General features: G+C 45.4%; 1 protein-coding gene across 1 annotated transcript in view; it reads left to right on the top strand.

Annotated features, from left to right (window-relative positions):
• The first annotated feature begins 2229 nt into the window (after positions 1-2229).
• RAB3IP (RAB3A interacting protein) overlaps positions 2230-20955 on the top strand; it is a 35740-nt gene continuing 17014 nt past the window's right edge. The window contains exons 1-4 of the mRNA XM_066591628.1: positions 2230-2336; positions 16978-17241; positions 18484-18739; positions 20750-20845. Of these exons, the coding sequence (XP_066447725.1) occupies positions 17000-17241; positions 18484-18739; positions 20750-20845 (594 nt within the window). The 5' untranslated portion in view covers positions 2230-2336; positions 16978-16999. The remainder of the gene's footprint in view (positions 2337-16977; positions 17242-18483; positions 18740-20749; positions 20846-20955) is intronic.

Genomic DNA, 20955 nt, shown 5'->3' on the forward strand with positions numbered 1-20955 from the left:
AGGTGCGTTTTTAGGGCACGTCTGAAGTTTTGTGTGTCAGTAATTGCCCGAATAGTTTTGGGTAGCGCTTTCCAGAGGACCGGTGCTGCTCTGGAGAAGTCTTGGAGGCAGGAATGAGAAGTTCGAATTAAAGGGGCACTCAGTCTGGTTTCATTAGCAGAGCGGAGAGCCCGGGCTGGTTGATGTATTGTGATGAGGGAGGCAATATAGGGGGCGCTGCGCTGTGGAGAGCTTTGTGGATGAAGGTAGCGAGTTTAAATTGAATTCTGTATTTAATGGGCAGCCAGTGCAGTGACCGGCACAGGGCAGAGGTGTCCGAGTAGCGGCTGGACAGGAAGATGAGCCTGGCTGCCGCATTCAGGATGGATTGGAGAGGGTCGAGTCTGGTGCAGGGGAGGCCGATCAGCAACGAGTTGCAATAATTGAGCCGGAAGTGGATGAAGGCGACAATAAGCGTTTTTAGCGCGTCTATGGTGAGAAAAGAGCGGATTCTTGCAATGTTCTTGAGGTGCAGCTGACATGTTCGGGTCACAGATTGGATGTAGGGGGTAAAAGAGATTGGCATCGAATATGACCCCAAGGCAGCATGCGTGCTGTCTGAGAGTTATGGTGGCGCCACACACTGAGATGGAGATGTCAGGATGAGGTCGGTTAGTAGAGGGCGGAAACAGGAGTAGGTCAGTTTTAGAGAGGTTTAGGCCTCATGTCCACGGGGAAAATCAGGCCCGCTCCGGATTCTCCATGGAGAATCCGTAGCGGGTCCCTCCTGCCCCGCAGACATGAGCGCTGAAAATAAGAATAAATAAGAATAAACTTACCTCCAGCCCGCTCCGGATCCTTCCTTCGCTGCCGCGTCATCTTCTCTGCGTCGCGGCCGGATCTTCTTTCTTCGGCCCGGCGGATGCGCAGGATAACGTCGGTGACGTGCCCCGCGCATGCGCCTGACCGAAGAAAAAAGATCCGGCCGCGACGGAGAGAAGATGGCGCCGCGGCGAAGAGAAGAAGCGGAGCGGGTAAATTCCGATTTTTGTCTCCCGCGGATCCGGACGGATTCCATAGGCTTCAATAGAAGCCTGCGGGAGCCGTCCTCCCAACGGGAGACCCGCACGAAAATGGAGCATGGTCCAGATTTTTTCATGCTCCATTTTTTTTAAAATCACTTTTATTGACCATCCGCGGGTATTTATCTACCCCGCGGGTGGTCAATGCATCCCTATGGGATGCGGATCCGCGGGCAGGAGAAGAGTTAAAATCTGCTGCGGATTTTAATTCTTATTTTGCCCGTGGACATGAGGCCTTGGTTTTAGGTAGAGAGAGGACATGGTGTTAGAGACAGCGGACAGTCGGTGATGTTTTGGAAGAAAGCTGCAGAGATGTCACGGGAAGAGGTGTATAGCTGGGTGTCGTCAGCATACAGGTGGTATTGGAGGCCAAATCTGCTGATGGTCTGTCCAATTGGGGCTGTGTAGATGAAGAAAAGAAGGGGGCCTAGGACTGAGCCCTGGGGGACCCCAACAGCAAGGGGAAGAGGAGGGGAGGTAGAGCCAGCAAAGGAGACGCTGAAGGAGGAGAACCAGGAGAGGGCAGTGTCCTTTAGGCCGATTGAGCGAAGCATTCTGAAGAAGAGATTGTGGTCAACAGTGTCAAATGCTGCGGAGAGGTCGAGGAGGATCAATAGAGAGTAGTCACCCCCTGATTTGGCTGTAAAAAGGTCGTTTGATGCATATTGTCTAGCGCTAGTGTGACACAGTTCATGTTGCTTTTGGATTGGCCAGTGATGCTCATGTGACAAGTGCTACCCAATCCAAGGGCACTAGATTTTGTCCCTAGTATGCATGCAGCGCCTTCTTTAAACTGGTTTAGTTGGAGCCGCCCTGAGACAGGTCTATGGAAGCTTCTGTACTCATGTTTGGTACTAAACCTTAAACTACAGCGCTGTTGTGGCGTCATACATTAGTGCCCCCACCCTGCTCCACAAGCGCCAAGCCCAAGGTAGCCTACAGGCGCCGGCAGCATTATACAGCTCTCTGTCCCTCCTGCATCCATCTCTCACACCCCATACAAAGTGAGGTATGTACTAAGAGACTACCGCAGCGTGTCGTGCACGCCCGGCCTCTGCACGCTCTGACGTCACACCGAGTCCCCAGCGAGCTGATTGGTGACGTTCCCCGGTGAGGACGCAGGTGCAGATACTTCTCAAGTTCTGATTGGTCGGCGGACCTGGGGTGACGTCACATGGGCGGTGCCGGCTGGTGAGGGTCTGTCCTGTGTTCTCATTGTGCACCTGCCCGTCTTTGTAGGTGGCGCGCAGCGCGGGCACGAGCCGTCGGTACTCGGTGAGTGAGGGGCTGCACGGGGCTGCGGGGTGTGAGGGCGCGGCATGTGCGGTCGGGGAGAGGGGTTACATAGAGGGCGTCCTGTGCTCGGACATGACGTCACCAAACAAGTGCCGACGTCAGCCAGGCGCAGGTGCCCACCACTGAGCTGGCAGGGACAGGTGTGCCCCATCAGTACAGAGGGTGCTGGGGTCTTCGGAGGGGCTTCTGACCTACTTTTCCTTGTTGGCAACAGTTCTATGGCACTGGCTGTGCAGGAGGCTCCTGACAATAGAAGCCAGTAGCCCGGTGTGACACAGCAGTCGTTCTGTCGGCTGTGCCCGCTTTGGGTCACCCGTTATCTGGTGGGTGCTGTGGGTGACACCCGCACTCGACAACCAATGGACTTTTTACTTTTCAGTATTTTTCTAACGTAGCAAAACAAAGTGCGTTTGGCCCCGTTCACATGGCGCAACTGCGGGGGTACAGAAGCGGTGGGCTCAGTCACGTGAGGGTTGTGGGCGCAGCATGTCCTATGTGGGTCCTTATAGCAGACCATTGAAGTCAATGGGAAAGCACAAATACACAGTGATGCGTATGATACACGCAAGTAACTGCGCAGCGGCCACACACAGCTGCTCCACGAACGCACGGAATCCGCAGGGTCAGTCTGTGAATCTGCGTATCTTGTGTGAGCGAGCCGCACGGTGAGGTTATGTTCTCGTCAGTTATGTACTGGCTCAGATGAGCGCCGGAGGTTCTGTCCGCCGTTACCGCCATCGCTGCACTCAGCTACATTGCTGGACGAAGGATATATCCACACTACTTTGTCCTGTAAATGCTGGTCATCTGACAACAGAATGGACCGCCATGTAGTCGCTGGGGACGTTCGGTTCTGTCACAAAACACTTCCGTTTGGCCAGCGGGTGCCACTTCACAACTTTATAACAGAACCCCCTGGCGCTAATGTGAATGAGCCTTAGGCCACTTACACACGGCCAGGTCGGATTCCGCAGTGGAATCTGACCCTGTGCCCGGAGGGTGACCCCAGTGTATCTGTCCGCCATCTTCATAATCTGCGGATGTGTCGACCGGCGCAGTACAGATTATGTTGCTAGACGAGGATGCAGATCCGGCGACGTTTCCACAATCATGATTGAGGAAGGGTCACAGGCGGACGGCTTACGTTGCGTTCAATGGAAGCCATTCTCACGGAATTGCAGCATGCTGCGCTTTCTCCTCCGCGGGTGAAAAATTGCAATTGCTTTCCATCCACGTAATGGCGTTTTGCCATAGCATGCTATGGGCGGCAGTTGCTAACGGATCTGTCAAAAAAAAATCCAAGGCTGTGTTTATATTAGCATTTTGTTTCCTGTTTTTGTGTTCTAAGAGCAGAAAAATGTGACCGAAAAAAAATGGATTCCCTAAACTTCTGATTTCATTGGGACTTGGAGCCCCTTCACAGGGGCCGAGAGATTGCTGCGATCCCTGTGATCAGCGAGAATCTGGACGATTATTGTCCCGTCTAAATGCGTGCAGGATAAATCTGCTCAGTGTCCGCAGGCGTAAGAACTGCACGGCCGATCCATCGCTCAAGCAGGCCGTCCTTCGTCCCTCAGCGACAGCCTGCTTACTGTGAGTGGTGGCCGGTGGCCAGCACGATCCGCGGCCTGCTCCACCTGCGTTCACTAGCGATAATTCTGCCTGTGTAAAGGCATAGCACTGATCATCACAGGGCGACATTTTGGGCATCTGCACCCGACAGATTGCTTTGTGTAAAAGAACTCTTATTTTATTTGTTTGTTTTCAAAGGAAACTAGACAGAATGTTCTTGTGATGAGGATTTAACATGCGCAGCAAATATGCATGTATTTGCTATGTACTGCGTATTTCACACGCATGAAAAATGTGCGCAGGACACATACGCCATGTGAGTGAGCCCTTAATGGAATGTCTGATGCAAACAGAATCTAAAGACCCATTTAGACACAATGATTTTTCGCTCAAAAATCATTCAAAAGACATCTTTCGAGCGATAATCGTTGTGTGCATTTACATGGCAAGAGGATCGCTCAAAATTTGCTGAAACAGCGAGTTTTGTGCGTTCACTTTACATAAGTGTGTAAATGAAGGCTCACCCTGTATGCAGAAGACAAGCTGGACCGCTATCTTCTGCATACAGCTGTTGTCTTCTTGGAGCGCTCAGCTGGTATACCAGCTGAGCTCTCCGAGCGGGGTATACAGAACACAGCTGGAGTGCTGTCTTCTGCATACTCCTGCTATGTTTACGGAGCGCATAGCTGGTACACAGCTGAGCGCTCCGAGCGGGGTATGCAGAACACAGCTGGATTGCTGTCTTCTGCATACTCCTGCTATGTTTACAGAGCGCACAGCTGGTACACAGCTGAGCGCTCCGAGCGGGGTATGCAGAACACAGCTGGAGTGCTGTCTTCTTCATACTCCGGCTGTGTTCTCTGAGCAGGATACCAGCTGAAACAATAATATGAGTGGTATCCCGCTGAGAACTCAGCGCGCAGCACTAGTAAGGCTCATCGTTCTTTCACCTTGCATGATGTCCGTGCAGTCAGACCCAACGATTCTCGCTTAAAAGACGGCTTTGAGCGGTTTTTTTTTTTTTTTTAACGACAATCGTTTGATCTAAGGCCCCCCTGTCCACGGGCATTGCGGTAACCCGTGGCAGAGCTCTGCGGCAGAGCTCTGCGGCGGAGCCGCTGCCCTGGAACAGGAGCCGCAGACGAATCTCCGCTGGTCAACGTAATCTGATAGATAGGTTGACCGCGGAGAATCAGGGCAATTCGCAGCATGCTGCGAATTGCCTGCCGCGAGCAGAGAATTGCAATGATTCTTCGCTCGTGGACGGGGGCCGTGCTTTCCATAGCAATGCTATGGAAAGCTTCACACGGCATGATTCGCCGGTGGTTTACCGCCGACTAAATCACTACCGTGGACAGGGGGCCTAAATGGGTGTGAACCCAGCCTATCCATTCTGATCAGTTTTTAACGCATCCGTTTTTTGTTGTTGTAAACTGTAGCTCTGTCTTACAGCTGCATGTGTATTAAATGGAAGCATAAGGTAAACAAAGTAGTTTCTTTTTACTTTCGAAAGCCAAGCGGAACTGATAAGAAAGATCTTTTGGAGATTTGGGACTTTTACAGGATGCATTATTTTCAGTTTTTCTGTTATTGGGACAGATCAGAAAAAAAAAACGGAACAGTGATGTGAACATGGACCAAGTCAACATATAGTATTTTAGGCTCTGTTCACATTGATGGTATGGCTTCCATTTCTAACAGAGCTAGGATATGCATCACTCTCTGCTTGGTGGGACCTAACTGCTGTGAATAAGGAGGCTTTAGTGCCGCTTCCAGAATGGCGCTGAAGACAGCGTTAATGTCAAAAATTTTGAAAAACCTGATGGAGCTTTTGAATACCAGTCCCTTTTGTATATATCCTCCATAATGTACTCTTACTATGCAGCATACACCCCAAAATAGTACGTAGCGATGGGCTGCGTACAACCAGTACACGATGTCATTGCATACTGGTTGCATGCTGCGCTCATGTAGGCCCGGCCTAAACACTGTGTATGTCGTGTTTTTTTTAACACTACTGACAAGAATAAAACTTGGGTCCCGAGTCTGCTGTTGGCAGCGGTGGTCTTCCTCTTGCACTACGCTCTTTTTTTCACATGGGAACTGACCTGTAGGGCTTATTAAAGGGGTTGTCCCGCGAAACCAAGTGGGGTTATACACTTCTGTATGGCCATATTAATGCACTTTGTAATATACATCGTGCATTAAATATGAGCCATACAGAAGTTATTCACTTACCTGTTCCGTTGCTAGCGTCCCCGTCTCCATGGTGCCGTCTAATTTCAGCGTCTAATCTCCCGATTAGACGCGCTTGCGCAGTCCGGTCTTCTCCCTTCTGAATGGGGCCGCTCGTGCTGGAGAGCTGCTCCTCGTAGCTCCGCCCCGTCACGTGTGCCGATTCCAGCCAATCAGGAGGCTGGAATCGGCAATGGAACGCACAGAGCCCACGGTGCACCATGGGAGAAGACCTGCGGTCCACCGTGGGTGAAGATCCCGGCGGCCATCTTCGCAAGGTAAGTAAGAAGTCACCGGAGCGCGGGGATTCGGGTAAGTACTATGCGGGTTTTTTTTTTTAAACCCCTGCATCGGGTTTGTCTCGCGCCGAACGGGGGGGCTATTGAAAAAAAAAAAAACCTGTTTCGGCACGGGACAACCCCTTTAAGTTCAGAGCTAGTCAACTTCTGCACATTTTTACCCCTTTCAATGTAGGTGGGTGGGCGGGCAGCACAATCCTCTTTCCACATTCCTATTTTCTGCATATCTGCAGTGGTTGTGGCCTTAGGGTACCTGCACACTTACCAGAAATGCTATAGGTTTTCCAACAGATTTGTGCTTGATAAATTAGGATTACAGTGGCAGCCATTTATGTACAGAATATCTCTAAATGGAGTGGGACATTTGTGGCAATGGACCTGCGATGTGGATTTTTAAATCCGCAGTATGTTAATTTCTGTCATGGATTTGTTGCATTCAATGGGTTAGTCAAAGTTTGCAAGAAAATCACAACTAATCCAGAGCAGATTGCTAAAAAAAATTGAGCATGTCGTGTATATTTTCACACGTGTGAAATTTTGTGCACAAAATGCATAATGTGAGGGAATTTATTGAAACCAGTAGGTTCTATTTTCTGCATTTTGCAGTACCAAATTTGCCTAAGGATGATTTCTCACCTGCGCCCGTGATTCTGCTTTCCTGAAACCCAATCTGGGTGTCTTGTTGCATCCGTTTCATGGTTGACTTTGGAAGTGTCCTGGCCTGATCATGGGTCTCTGGACCCAACCTCTGTGTGTGTGTGTGTGTGTGTGTGTGTGTATGTGTGTATAATGCTCCAAGTGCAGGGCCGGAGACCTACAGTCAGGCCGGGACACGTTTTGACGTCCGTATGTGGAACAGATGCCCCTTTCTCTGCGTTCAAGTGGCTATAATTGTAGTGTATTTTGTGCCAAAAGGGAAACGAGACCTCCAGAAGAGAAGCAGGAAAATGTAAAAAGTAAATTTGCCCTCGGATGGACCACAAATAATGCTGTTTGAGCTTATCCTGGGCTTCCCACGGGTAAGAAAATCGCACGCTTTTCGCCTGCTGCAATAGTCAATAAAAAAGCAGAATATGAAACCAATAACTTAAAACTGTTTCATTCCCACCTGTGATGTTTTCACTGATGCGATGTTGAGAGGATGAAAAAACGTGGCATGCTCTATCTATCTGCGATGTGCCGTGCCATTTTTCTTTATTTTTTAATCCCCCATGTATTCCTATGGAGGCTTCTTTTTATCGCGCTGCAAATGCGTGTTGCGATGCGATTTTTAACATTACGAAGTCCCATTGACTCTTGTGATTAAAAAATCAGGTGATTTTTTTTTATTTATTTATTTTTTTTAATCGTGGTCGTCAGCAAGATTCTCCATAAAAAAAGCATAGCTGATGCTCACAAATCCCAGCGAGTAAAGATCCAATCTTGCCACAATTTTCTTGCGGCAAAATCGCGATCGCCAGTGTGCAATTAACCTCGGTCTTAAAATTTGCATTCAGGATACTTTTTAAATTTTCAGTTACTCTGATGATAAAGGGTAAAATCTGCAGAAGCGTTGAGTAAGCATATGTCAAGTCTAAAATATTTATTAAAGCCTCCTCTGGTCATGTAAACTGATGCTCAACATTGGATCTCGATGAACAATATGGAGACTAGCAGAGCTCACTGTCCCATAGCAACCGATAAACTATTTAGGGTAATCTAATAGAGGCAGGTTGTCCGTTATAGCTGCCCGCTGCTAGAAGGCCACACAATAGGCAGGCATTGGCAGTCTGATTGTTAAGATTGTTAATGGTAATCCTTGCAGCGTTTAGGAGGGTTCTGGGATCACTGAATTGTAGTATTCGGAGCCCCGTTCATTTTGGTTCTGATCTAATCCTTGTGCCAGCCTGCGCTCTACTGGTACCAGAGCTGCATGTTCTCTCGCCTTTGTGGTAGCCCCTCATTGCTTAGTCCTTTATGATGTGCCACATGTCATGTTTTGCAGTGATAAAACGCCCCTTAATTGCCCCTCCGGTTGTGGTATTTGGTGGGAATGTCCTACTTCTCTGCTTAGCACATAATTGTTTTCATATTGCATACGTAACCCAAACCTTCCTAATAATGATTAGATATTGACTGTCTCCTGGCATCCAGATAGTCTTTACTGTAGTCCTTTTAAAGCTTTTAGAATGCATCACCCTCCCTTTAATCTGTTTGGCAGATTGTGTGCTGTGTATTGGATCTTGGCTTAGAAAATGGGAATATCACATTATCCTCTGAGGATATTTATTGCCAGGAACACACTGAAAATGTAGAAAATCTCTGTTGCCCAAGGGAATAGCTGCATCGGCTTCTGCAGCAAACTCAACCACTTCTCCCTACGATGCAGAGGACTATTTTTAGGGGGAAACTTTCAGCACTACTTTTTCTTAAGCCTTGATACATTCTGCATATCTGGACCGTAATCTCCATACCGTAGTAGAATAGCTGTTCTTATTTGCAGGTGCTTAACAAACAATGATGGGGTAGTTTGATATTCGAGTTACTGTAACGTCATTATTTGGAGCTTCAGTTACACCTTCTCTGCAATTTTATTTAAAGAAACATTCATATATTTGACCACTAACTTTATTGTGCATGGCCTTAGGTCATTTAAAGGTTTTATTTAAAGTGACACAGCAGGTATTAACATGATTTATTACTCCTGATTCTGCAGTTTTTAGAAATATCCCGCAAGTGGCCCTAGTGTGCTAATATCACTAAAACAGAGACTTCCAGGAAAGAAGAAGCACCTTTTTTTAAAATCAGGATTAGAGATGAGCGAGCATACTCGCTAAGGACAATTACTCGAGCGAGCATTGTCCTTAGCGAGTACCTGCCCGCTCGGAAGAAAAGATTCGGCGGGGGGGAACGGAGGGGAGATCTCTCTCCCCCTTTCCACCGCTCCCCCCTGCTCACTCCCGCAACTCACCGCTCACCCGCGCCGGCACCCGAATCTTTTCTTCCGAGCGGGCAGGTACTGGCTAAGGACAATACTCGCTCGAGTAATTGCCCTTAGCGAGTATGCTCGCTCATCTCTAATCAGGATGTTTTTTAGTCACATTTCAGGTTTGCATAGGCTTTCAGTTGACAAAACTTATGTGGTGGCGCAGCAGAGAGCTGCAGGCGGACGCTTCTCCTTCACTACTCACAACTTCAGGGAGGAAGGAAGAGGGGCAACGGTCTTTTTGGTCCCCGTCACAAGCTCCTTTTGCGTGCTGGAGCTTGTTCCACAGTGAGACCGGGCCGCAACTCCCCCCAGCAACTTATCGACAAATTCCACCGTCAAGGCTGAAAATTTCTCAGGATGTCTGCGCAAGTCACCGTAAAGGCTGGCAAAATAACTCTTCAGGTCGCTGCTTCATCAGAGGGTGAACTCAGAACCTCCGCTTCTTCCTTTTGGGCTCTTCCTCTGGCGTTGGTTGCAGTCCACCCCCACCCCCCCCCAAAAAAAACTGGGGGCTTGGCAACTTTTCAATTGGGCTTGTGATTTCTTTCTTTTTCTTTTTTTCTCTCCTCGCAGATGATCCATTAAGCAATCGCGTACCTCCTCACAGAAACATTCTTGAATCCGCAGTTGCCTGCAATCATTTAAAAACTAATTACCGCAATGATTCGCTTGTCTTCCGTTGCGGAAATCCGCATGCGGAATACTGGAGGCTGTGTGCATGTAGCCTAAAGGCCTCCTGCACACGGCACATCCAGATTCCAGCTGTGGGATTCCACAACGGAATCTGGCACTGGCCGTAGCTGGTGACCATGCTATCTGTTTTTTTTTTTCTTATCTGTACGGTGAATGATCCACCCATCGCACATGCACAGTCCAGATTTTCCCACGCCATCACTAGGTGGCTATGTGGATCCCGCAACCTTTCCGTAATATCTAACGGCTGTGGGTCGGTTGGCTCCCATTGACTTCAATGGTGCCCGTCCGTGCGAGGCCTGCAGAAAAATGGAGCATGCCCCCCCCCCATCTGCAATGTGTACGCCATAGAAATCAGACCTCCTCCCCAGATTGTGGGAGTGTGGTTCTCTTTCTCCTTGTCACTCCACAAAAAAATTTTTTTTGAGGTTTTCAGTAAATTATGTGGTACATAGGAAAAATATAACCCCCTGCCAAAAAAGGCCTCATGTAGCTATGTGAAGGGAGAAATGGGAAAATAAAAAAGTAACAGTGGCACGATATGCTGCAGACTGCCAATGACCATGCACTCTGTTGGCATGTATGTGTGCGTAATATGCACCAAAATAAACCATGCTGTGATTTTGATTCCACGCAATGTAGGTGATCAGTAGCATGGGAGCCTATGGCGGAGGGGTACAGTGTATTCTGCGTGTGGAATACGCTGTAACAATGTTTGTTTGAAGGAGCCCTAAGAGTAGATCAACTCCATATTCTGAGTCTAATACAGGAAAAAATTAATCGTCCAGACTGTCTGCTGGGTTAGTGCATAGCCATCTGTTCAGAATCCAAAAACAACATAGAGGGCGGTGTCCTCTTTGTTTTAACCTCCCCATACACCACCGATTGGCAATATGTTGCCAGTTGATGGTGTATGAGGAATTAGTAATATAGATGTAGTTGGGCTGACGCCACTTTTTGACTTTTTTTTTTTTCTTCATATGTCAAGTCTAAAATATCAGGGGTGCACAACATGCCATTCTGTGCGGCCCCAATCATCTTGTCACAGAAATATCTTTGTGGCTGCTCACATGTAGATTCCATGTCGGGGTGTAGAGGAGTGCCACATAGCAGTGCAATGGGAATGGACAAGTACTAAGGGTGCACTGAAGTCATGTCTTGGTCCCCTATATATTAGGAGATTGAAGTCTCTTGACCCGGCTGGCACTCCAGAATTGAGTATATGAGTTGGAAGCATTTTATATGCATGCAGCCCTCTCCATTGTAGTTTATAGGACACCCATCATCTGCAATGGGAAAAGCCACGTGTATTTGGGGGTGGTGGAAGGTGACCTCCATTCTCCCAGCAGGTGAGAGTCCTGGAAACGGAATTGACTTCAATGTATTATGGCATATACTTATGATCTACCATAACTGTCTCAAATGGGAACTACCTTGCGACCCTTGGAAGTGCTTCAGTATGGCAATGTGGCCTTCAGACCCAGAAAAGTTGTGCACCTTTCCTCAATACGCACAGACTATTTCTTTTCTGCAAAGCAGTTAGCAATACTGTAACTTGCCAGTGTTGGGATGTAATGGTCATGTATGTCCGTTCTAGAAAGCTTTAAAATCTGTACTAGTAATCTTTTGTCCACTTAAAAGTGGTTTAGCCTAGTTTGTTACAAAATGAGCTGACAAGTGTTGTTGGTCCCGTTATTGGATGTCTGCACTCCGGTAGTATCTGCTGTCAGTCCTACATGCCTTCTATATTATTGGATGTGTGAACTCCGGTAGTATCTGCTGTCAGTCCTACATGCCTTCTATATTATTGGATGTGTGAACTCCGGTAGTATCTGCTGTCAGTGCTACATGCCTTCTATATTATTGCATGTCTGCACTACGACGGTAGTATCTGCTGTCAGTGCTACATGCCTTCTATATTATTGCATGTCTGCACTACGACGGTAGTATCTGCTGTCAGTGCTACATGCCTTCTATATTATTGCATGTCTGCACTACGACGGTAGTATCTGCTGTCAGTGCTACATGCCTTCTATATTATTGCATGTCTGCACTACGACGGTAGTATCTGCTGTCAGTCCTACATGCCTTCTATATTATTGCATGTCTGCACTCCGGTAGTATCTGCTGTCAGTGCTACATGCCTTCTATATTATTGGATGGCTGCACTCCGGTAGTATCTGCTGTCAGTGCTACATGCCTTCTATATTATTGGATGGCTGCACTCCGGTAGTATCTGCTGTCAGTCCTACATGCCTTCTATATTATTGGATGTGTGAACTCCGGTAGTATCTGCTGTCAGTCCTACATGCCTTCTATATTATTGGATGTCGGCACTACGACGGTAGTATCTGCTGTCAGTGCTACATGCCATCTAGATTATTGGATGTCTGCACTCCGGTAGTATCTGCTGTCAGTGCTACATGCCTTCTATATTATTGCATGTCTGCACTACGACGGTAGTATCTGCTGTCAGTGCTACATGCCTTCTATATTATTGCATGTCTGCACTACGACGGTAGTATCTGCTGTCAGTGCTACATGCCTTCTATATTATTGCATGTCTGCACTACGACGGTAGTATCTGCTGTCAGTCCTACATGCCTTCTATATTATTGCATGTCTGCACTCCGGTAGTATCTGCTGTCAGTGCTACATGCCTTCTATATTATTGGATGGCTGCACTCCGGTAGTATCTGCTGTCAGTGCTACATGCCTTCTATATTATTGGATGGCTGCACTCCGGTAGTATCTGCTGTCAGTGCTACATGCCTTCTATATTATTGGATGGCTGCACTCCGGTAGTATCTGCTGTCAGTCCTACATGCCTTCTATATTATTGGATGTGTGAACTCCGGTAGTATCTGCTGTCAGTCCTACATGCCTTCTATATTATTGGATGTCGGCACTACGACGGTAGTATCTGCTGTCAGTGCTACATGCCATCTAGATTATTGGATGTCTGCACTCCGGTAGTATCTGCTGTCAGTGCTACATGCCTTCTATATTATTGGATGTCTGCACTCCGGTAGTATCTGCTGTCAGTGCTACATGCCTTCTATATTATTGGATGGCTGCACTCCGGTAGTATCTGCTGTCAGTGCTACATGCCTTCTATATTATTGGATGGCTGCACTCCGGTAGTATCTGCTGTCAGTGCTACATGCCATCTAGATTATTGGATGGCTGCACTCCGGTAGTATCTGCTGTCAGTGCTACATGCCATCTAGATTATTGGATGGCTGCACTCCGGTAGTATCTGCTGTCAGTGCTACATGCCTTCTATATTATTGGATGGCTGCACTACGACGGTAGTATCTGCTGTCGGTGCTACATGCCTTCTATATTATTGGATGTCTGCACTCCGGTAGTATCTGCTCTCAGTGCTACATGCCTTCTATATTATTGCATGTCTGCACTACGACGGTAGTATCTGCTCTCAGTGCTACATGCCTTCTATATTATTGCATGTCTGCACTACGACGGTAGTATCTGCTGTCAGTGCTACATGCCTTCTATATTATTGCATGTCTGCACTACGACGGTAGTATCTGCTGTCAGTCCTACATGCCTTCTATATTATTGCATGTCTGCACTCCGGTAGTATCTGCTGTCAGTGCTACATGCCTTCTATATTATTGGATGGCTGCACTCCGGTAGTATCTGCTGTCAGTGCTACATGCCTTCTATATTATTGGATGGCTGCACTCCGGTAGTATCTGCTGTCAGTGCTACATGCCTTCTATATTATTGGATGGCTGCACTCCGGTAGTATCTGCTGTCAGTCCTACATGCCTTCTATATTATTGGATGTGTGAACTCCGGTAGTATCTGCTGTCAGTCCTACATGCCTTCTATATTATTGGATGTCGGCACTACGACGGTAGTATCTGCTGTCAGTGCTACATGCCATCTAGATTATTGGATGTCTGCACTCCGGTAGTATCTGCTGTCAGTGCTACATGCCTTCTATATTATTGGATGTCTGCACTCCGGTAGTATCTGCTGTCAGTGCTACATGCCTTCTATATTATTGGATGGCTGCACTCCGGTAGTATCTGCTGTCAGTGCTACATGCCTTCTATATTATTGGATGGCTGCACTCCGGTAGTATCTGCTGTCAGTGCTACATGCCATCTAGATTATTGGATGGCTGCACTCCGGTAGTATCTGCTGTCAGTGCTACATGCCATCTAGATTATTGGATGGCTGCACTCCGGTAGTATCTGCTGTCAGTGCTACATGCCTTCTATATTATTGGATGGCTGCACTACGACGGTAGTATCTGCTGTCGGTGCTACATGCCTTCTATATTATTGGATGTCTGCACTCCGGTAGTATCTGCTCTCAGTGCTACATGCCTTCTATATTATTGCATGTCTGCACTACGACGGTAGTATCTGCTCTCAGTGCTACATGCCTTCTATATTATTGCATGTCTGCACTACGACGGTAGTATCTGCTGTCAGTGCTACATGCCTTCTATTTGCAACGGTTGTGCATTGTCCTTACAGGATGCCTTCTGTATTGCTGCTCACATCTTACAACTAGAGAGATATTAAAGATGCATGAGAAGTTTTAGTACCATGTAATTTTACCCCTGGCCAAGACAGATTTTTGCTTTTCTATTACACAGATAATTATCTAAAGTAATTTACTGCAACATGAGAAGAGCATTTCCTAGAGCTCGGCATACAGAAGGTTAGATTCATCACACTGCTATCTTAAGGCAACACTTACCCACCAATTGTGCTAATAGTCATGTTTTTGTCAAACTATAGTATAATGATAAAAGTCATAGAAAATGCATTCTAGCAGCCAGTGAGTGCGGGTCTGTAGTTGTAGTAATGCATTACATCATTAAAGGGTTGTTGTGGGAAAAGTTGCCTTTCATTATGTAGAATGCATATATTACTATAGGGGATTTTGTAATACATTGCATAGAACAAGAGGGCGTATGGCACAAGGATATTTTCAGTGTATCTGAGAATTGAGGGAGAGGGGCGCCTGGGTCAGGCTTGTACCCCCTTATTCATTTCTAATTCAAGCAGTACAGTATACTGAATTAGTGTAGCAAACAGTGTGCCAGTGATCACGACCCATATAATCCAAAAGACTTTGAGCACTCCTGAAATATTAGGGAAAATGTCATTTTTATTCATTTGGTGCAACATTACGGCTCCCTTTTTTCAAGCGTAAAATGATAGTAAAAGTGTACAATACTTAAAAGGTATGCATGTTTACAATCAATATTCATTGGTCACATAAAACCACGTAAATGTAAAGTGCAGTCTGTGAACAGTGTATATCACTTCAAAGAAGCTTTTACGGGGTTTCCACTTTAGAGGCTATAAAATGCACGTCAAAAATAGTGATGATTCATTAGTGTAAACCTCAAGTGATCAAGAGTTGGAGCCGCTCGCCAGTGGAATCCCATGCTCAGCAAAGATGGAAAAATACATCTTATTAGTGTCAACTTTCCAATATTGTTATGATGTTCATTTGCCTTTTCCCAATAAACTAATTCAGTCACATGGCCTCTTGCTTAGAAATCAACAGCAAATGGGGAGGGCGATCAATGAGTGGAACAGGTTGCCACAGAAGGTGGTGAGTTCTCCTTCAGTGGAAGTGTTCAAACAGAGCTGACAGACATCTGTTTGGTATGATTTAGTGATCCTGCAGTGAACAGAGGGTTGGAGCAGATGACTCTGGAGGTCCCTTCCAACTCTACCATCCGATGAAGAGGCTCAGTATAATAGTATCCATAGAAATCGCATTTACAGAGATCGAATGATTCAGGAAGATATACAGTACTTCTATATTATATATAATCTCCATAACTTAGTGTGGCCTATTTCTGTGACTTTTTAAAGACATTTAACCCCAGTTTCTGTGATTGTAAGGGTATGTGGAGCTAAACCGTACCAGAATCTGCATGTAGATTTTCACCTCTGCAATGATTAAATTCCACAGTGACAAGCCATGACATTTCCACAACAAATAGAACTTGCTGCAGATAGAACTGTGTAGCGATCTCTGGCAACTGACTACTAAAGACCTGTCCTGAGGATTGGTCATCAGTAGTCTTGCCAGTAAACCCCCTTCATTAGTACAAAATACGGTTTGCGTTTTATACAGTAGTTTTTGACATCCTGTAGAAATAAGAATGAATTTTAAATGTATTTGGTGGGATTCACATTCTTTCAGCTACAATAAAAGGGCCTGTTGGTACTTTTCCATTTCAAGAGCATGTATTGTTGATGTGAGATTTGCCCACCACTAACTGGCTGCTGTAAAGAGCATTACAGTTAATCGGGATAAACTTGCAAGCAGGTAAGCTTTAGCCCTTGACGGAGTGGAAACTTTTTTTTTTTTTCTCCTTTTCATTCCCATGTGAACAGCACTATTGTATGTTTTTCTGCTAGTATATTCTGGGCTATGGGGACTTCATTTAGTTTCATCCCCCTTATGGCAGCTGTGTGCTACTATATATCTATACACATCAAATCCAAAAGGTTTGTTAGCTATCAAAAGCCATCGTTTACAAAATTGTTTCTCTTACAGAGAGCACTAATGGTTTTTTCTCTACTGGCTGACATGGTACCAACGTGTGTATGTGTGTATGTATGTATAGTATAATATAATATAAATATATATATAATTAATTACACACACACGTTGGTACCATGTCAGCCAGTAGAGAAAAAACCATTAGTGCTCTCTGTAAGAGGTGTGTGTGTGTGTGTGTGTGTGTGTGTGTGTGTGGTTTTTTTTTTTCAGTTTTTTGTTTTTTTTCTTCTATTTTAAGCAACTATTGATGTTTTGTGTCATCATTTTTTTTTTTCCCCCTCAGGTTTTTGGATGATGTGTTTACTATGGCTAGCGACCCCCTTGAAGGCTTTCATGAAGTGAATCTTGCTTCACCCACAACTCCAGATGTTGGTGTTATCGACATAAAACCTCAGGAACCTACTACCTCACCTAATGTCATCTACAGACATTTAAGTGTCACTTCAACCCCTGTTCAACCAAACACATTAAATGCATCAGACCTACCAACACAGCCTGTGTATTCGTCTCCAAGGCATGTAAACTGTCGAGACATTACAGGGATAAGGTGAGACATGCACGATTATTCTTAATCTCTTATAGCAGTATTCTGGTTTCAGGAAACTCTCCCCTTTATATACTGAATAGGTATATATTTTCCAATAGTCTTCCTGTAGGAGTTCCTCGTGGTTTACAAGATATGTGCAGTCATTCAATAGGAACTGTCATTATTCACATATCCCATTCCATATGACTCTGCAGGTATATTGGAAAACCTGTGGAAGTAATGCAGAAAGTATATTAGATAATTGTAAAGCTTCTCACTATATACATATTTATTACATGTAACTGGAATATGGCTTTAATTGTATTCTTGTTAGAGCAACCCCAACACTGGAGGTGCAAGATCGCCCATGCATTCATTTGAATGGCCAGTCTGTGCTGGGTTTTTCCTTTTGACTGGTAAAGGGGAAGAATATGGTCAGACACGACTTACCCCGATCCAAAGAGCTGATTGCTGGCGGTTGGCGAAACCAAACCCACCCCTTGCTTATGCCATTTCCTATTATTAAAAAAATGGCCCAACTACTTAAAAAAAAAAAGATGACAGGCAATTCTGTGTCCTGTAGATGGGGCTCTTAATATTTCCAATCCAAGATTACTGACTAATTTATTAGGTACAAGTGATCTATTATAGCAGAGAAGAATCAGCTTTCTCATCACTTATGAGTGGTCTCTTGAAATGATGCCAAGATAATGTAAGAACAATGTCTCTGGGGTTTTCTCTTTCTACATAAAGTAGCAGTTCATAGTTACCCCCAGTAATTTTTGTAAAAACAAAATGTTGCTTTTGGCCACTTAAGGCCCTTTTACACGGAACAGGCTGCCGGACAAACGATGCCTGACACTCGTCCTTGTGATGCTCGCTCCTGTACTGGTACACAGAAACGAGCATCGCTGAAGGTGCTGCCGGCATGGAGGTTGGTCAGCCGGGGAGCGCTCTCCCCTCGCCTGCCTGCATTCACTGTAAACGGCAGTCGTTCAGAACGGAGACGCTGCTGTTTACACTGAACAGCTAGTCTTCAGGTTTCTGCATGCAGTAACTGAATGACTGAACAACTATCACTCAGTAGTTCAGTCTCTGCGTTCATTTACACAGGACGACTGTCGCTCAGACTCCCGCGGGAGCACGAGTTTTGACCAACCCTGAACTATATCGTCCCGTGTAAAAGGGCCTTTAGTGCTTTATGCTTTGTGGCCCTTTTCTCACAGTACACTTTACTAAAGTATATTTTTTTCATATTTACAGCACCAGCCTAATAGATACATTATCTTGTTCTACCTCTGGATGTCGGACATGTTCTCCCAAACATGGACGAAGAAAGGACGGCAATCGAGCGGAGCGGGAATTTCTGCAGGGGGCAGTAACAGATGCAGTGGATGGGACAGATGATGTCCTGAACTGGAGTACCGACAGCCTATCCCGTTTACGGAGCCCATCTGTACTAGAAGTTCGAGAGAAAGGATATGAGCGACTAAAAGAGGAACTTGCTAAAGCTCAAAGAGTAATAATTCTGGCGTGAATTTACAGTAGTAATACTTGTTTGCATGGACTTTAGTGATCTGAAATTGTTTAGATTGTGCAGTGCAATAAATGTTATGTTGTCCATTATTCTTTTATTTTCCCCTTGATGCTATAAGCTGTATTCTGGATGCCTGCAGCTAGGTACCAGTACCTTAAATGTATGGCATAGTCTTGACATGGCACAAAAGCTGTACCCATCGTACCACCTGTGGGAGGATTTTGTGATTAACCGCTGTCCAAAGGGAGCTCAATTTAGATCACTTAGATGTATGGTCACTAGGGGTTAAACTGAGTCGAAGCTCCCCTTATCCTACCATCAACTCCCCCTGCACAATCATAGAGGAATAATGGTTAAAGGGCACTCATGAATGCCATATGTAAATATCCAATAAGCATCTATCTCAAAAACAGTTGTTTAGCCAAAGCATCTTTTTTTGCTTTTTAAACGAAAATATGTATTACCTTAGGATAGTACTATTCAATAATACAAGTTTCACAAAAACAAGCCCTCATTTATAAATACAAGTAGAAAAATCAAAGTTATACTTGATGAAGTGCTGTAAGCATCACTTCTATGATTCTAAGCTAAAACAAAACCAAACAAACCTGCATCCTCAAGACCAAGTTAGCTGCGACCAATGACGTACCTGGTACGTCATGGAGCGTCGGGGTATGTATGAAGAGAGGTTGCGTGGCAACCTCTCTTCATACAGTGCGGGCATCAGCTGTTTATAACAGCTGACACCCGCGGGCAATAGCCGCGAGCGGCCGATCGCGGCTATTAACCATTTAAACGCCGCTGTCAATTCTGACAGCGGCATTTAAATCCCCCGAACGATGTTCGGGGGTCCCGCGCGGCCCCCCCGCGGTGAGATCGGGGGAGCCATGCACGTATCATGGCAGCCGGGGGCCTAATATGAAAGGCCCCAGGGCTGCCTTAGCAGACTGCCTATCAAGCCGTCCCCGTGGGGTGGCTTCATAGGCTGCCTGTCAAAAAGCAGTATGACGTAATGCTATAGCATTACGTCATACTGCAGGAGCGATCAAAGCATCGCATCTTAAAGTCCCCCAGGGGGACTTCAAAGTAAAGTAAAAAAAAGAATCAATAAAGTTTTTTTTTAATTGAAAAAAAAAAAAAGTTGTAAAAGTTTAAATCACCCCCCTTTTGCCATATCTATTATTAAAAAATCTAAATAATAAATTAAAAATATGTATTTGATATCGCCGCGTCCGTAAAAGTCCGATCTATCAAAGTAGCACATAATTTTTCCCGCACGGTGAACGTCGTCCGAAACAAAAAATGAAGAACGCCAGAAATGCACTTTTTTAGTTACCCTGTCTCCAAGAAAAAACGCAATAAAAAGCGATCAAAAAGTCATATGTATTCCAAAATGGTACTATCAGAAACTACAGGACATCCTGCAAAAAATGAGACCTTGCTCAACTACGTCGACGGAAAAATAAAAAAGTTATCGCGCGCACAAAATGACGACAGAAAATAATTGAAAAAAATTTTATGTCTTTTAAAAAAAAAAAGAGGAGTATAGTAAAAAAAAACCTAAACAAGTTTGGCATCGTAGTAATCGTACTGACCCATAGAATAAAGTTATCATGTCGTTTTTGTTGCCATTTGTGCGCCGTAGAAGCAAGACGTACTAAAAGATGGCAAAATGTCGTTTTTTTTCCATTTTACTCCACTTAGAATTTTTTAAAAGTTTTTCAGTACATTATATGGTACTTTAAATAGCACCATTGAAAAATACAACTCATCCCGCAAAAAACAAGCCCTCATACAGTGACGTGGATGGATAAATAAAGGAGTTATGATTTTTTTAAAGGGGGGAGGAAAAAATGAAAATGGAAAAAGAAAAATGGCCGCGTCATTAAGGGGTTAAAGGGGCTGATCATAATGTGTGCACTCATGGATGTTAAATAGCCAAATCTATGTGTGGAATTCAAAAGCCTCACTGCAAATTGTTGTTCCTCCCAGGAGCTTAAACTGAAAGATGAAGAATGTGAAAGACTTTCCAAAGTGCGGGACCAACTGGGGCAGGAACTGGAGGAGCTTACAGCCAGTCTTTTTGAGGTAGGTGCATCTACTGTGTAAGAAATTGTCTTGCTTGACACGGTTAATTCAGAAAATAGCTTTTGGACACCATTTGAGTTTACTACATTGGTATTTACCCCTATTCCATA

The sequence above is a fragment of the Eleutherodactylus coqui genome, chromosome 2 (assembly GCF_035609145.1).
Source record: "Eleutherodactylus coqui strain aEleCoq1 chromosome 2, aEleCoq1.hap1, whole genome shotgun sequence".
NCBI classification, from domain to species: domain Eukaryota; kingdom Metazoa; phylum Chordata; class Amphibia; order Anura; family Eleutherodactylidae; genus Eleutherodactylus; species Eleutherodactylus coqui.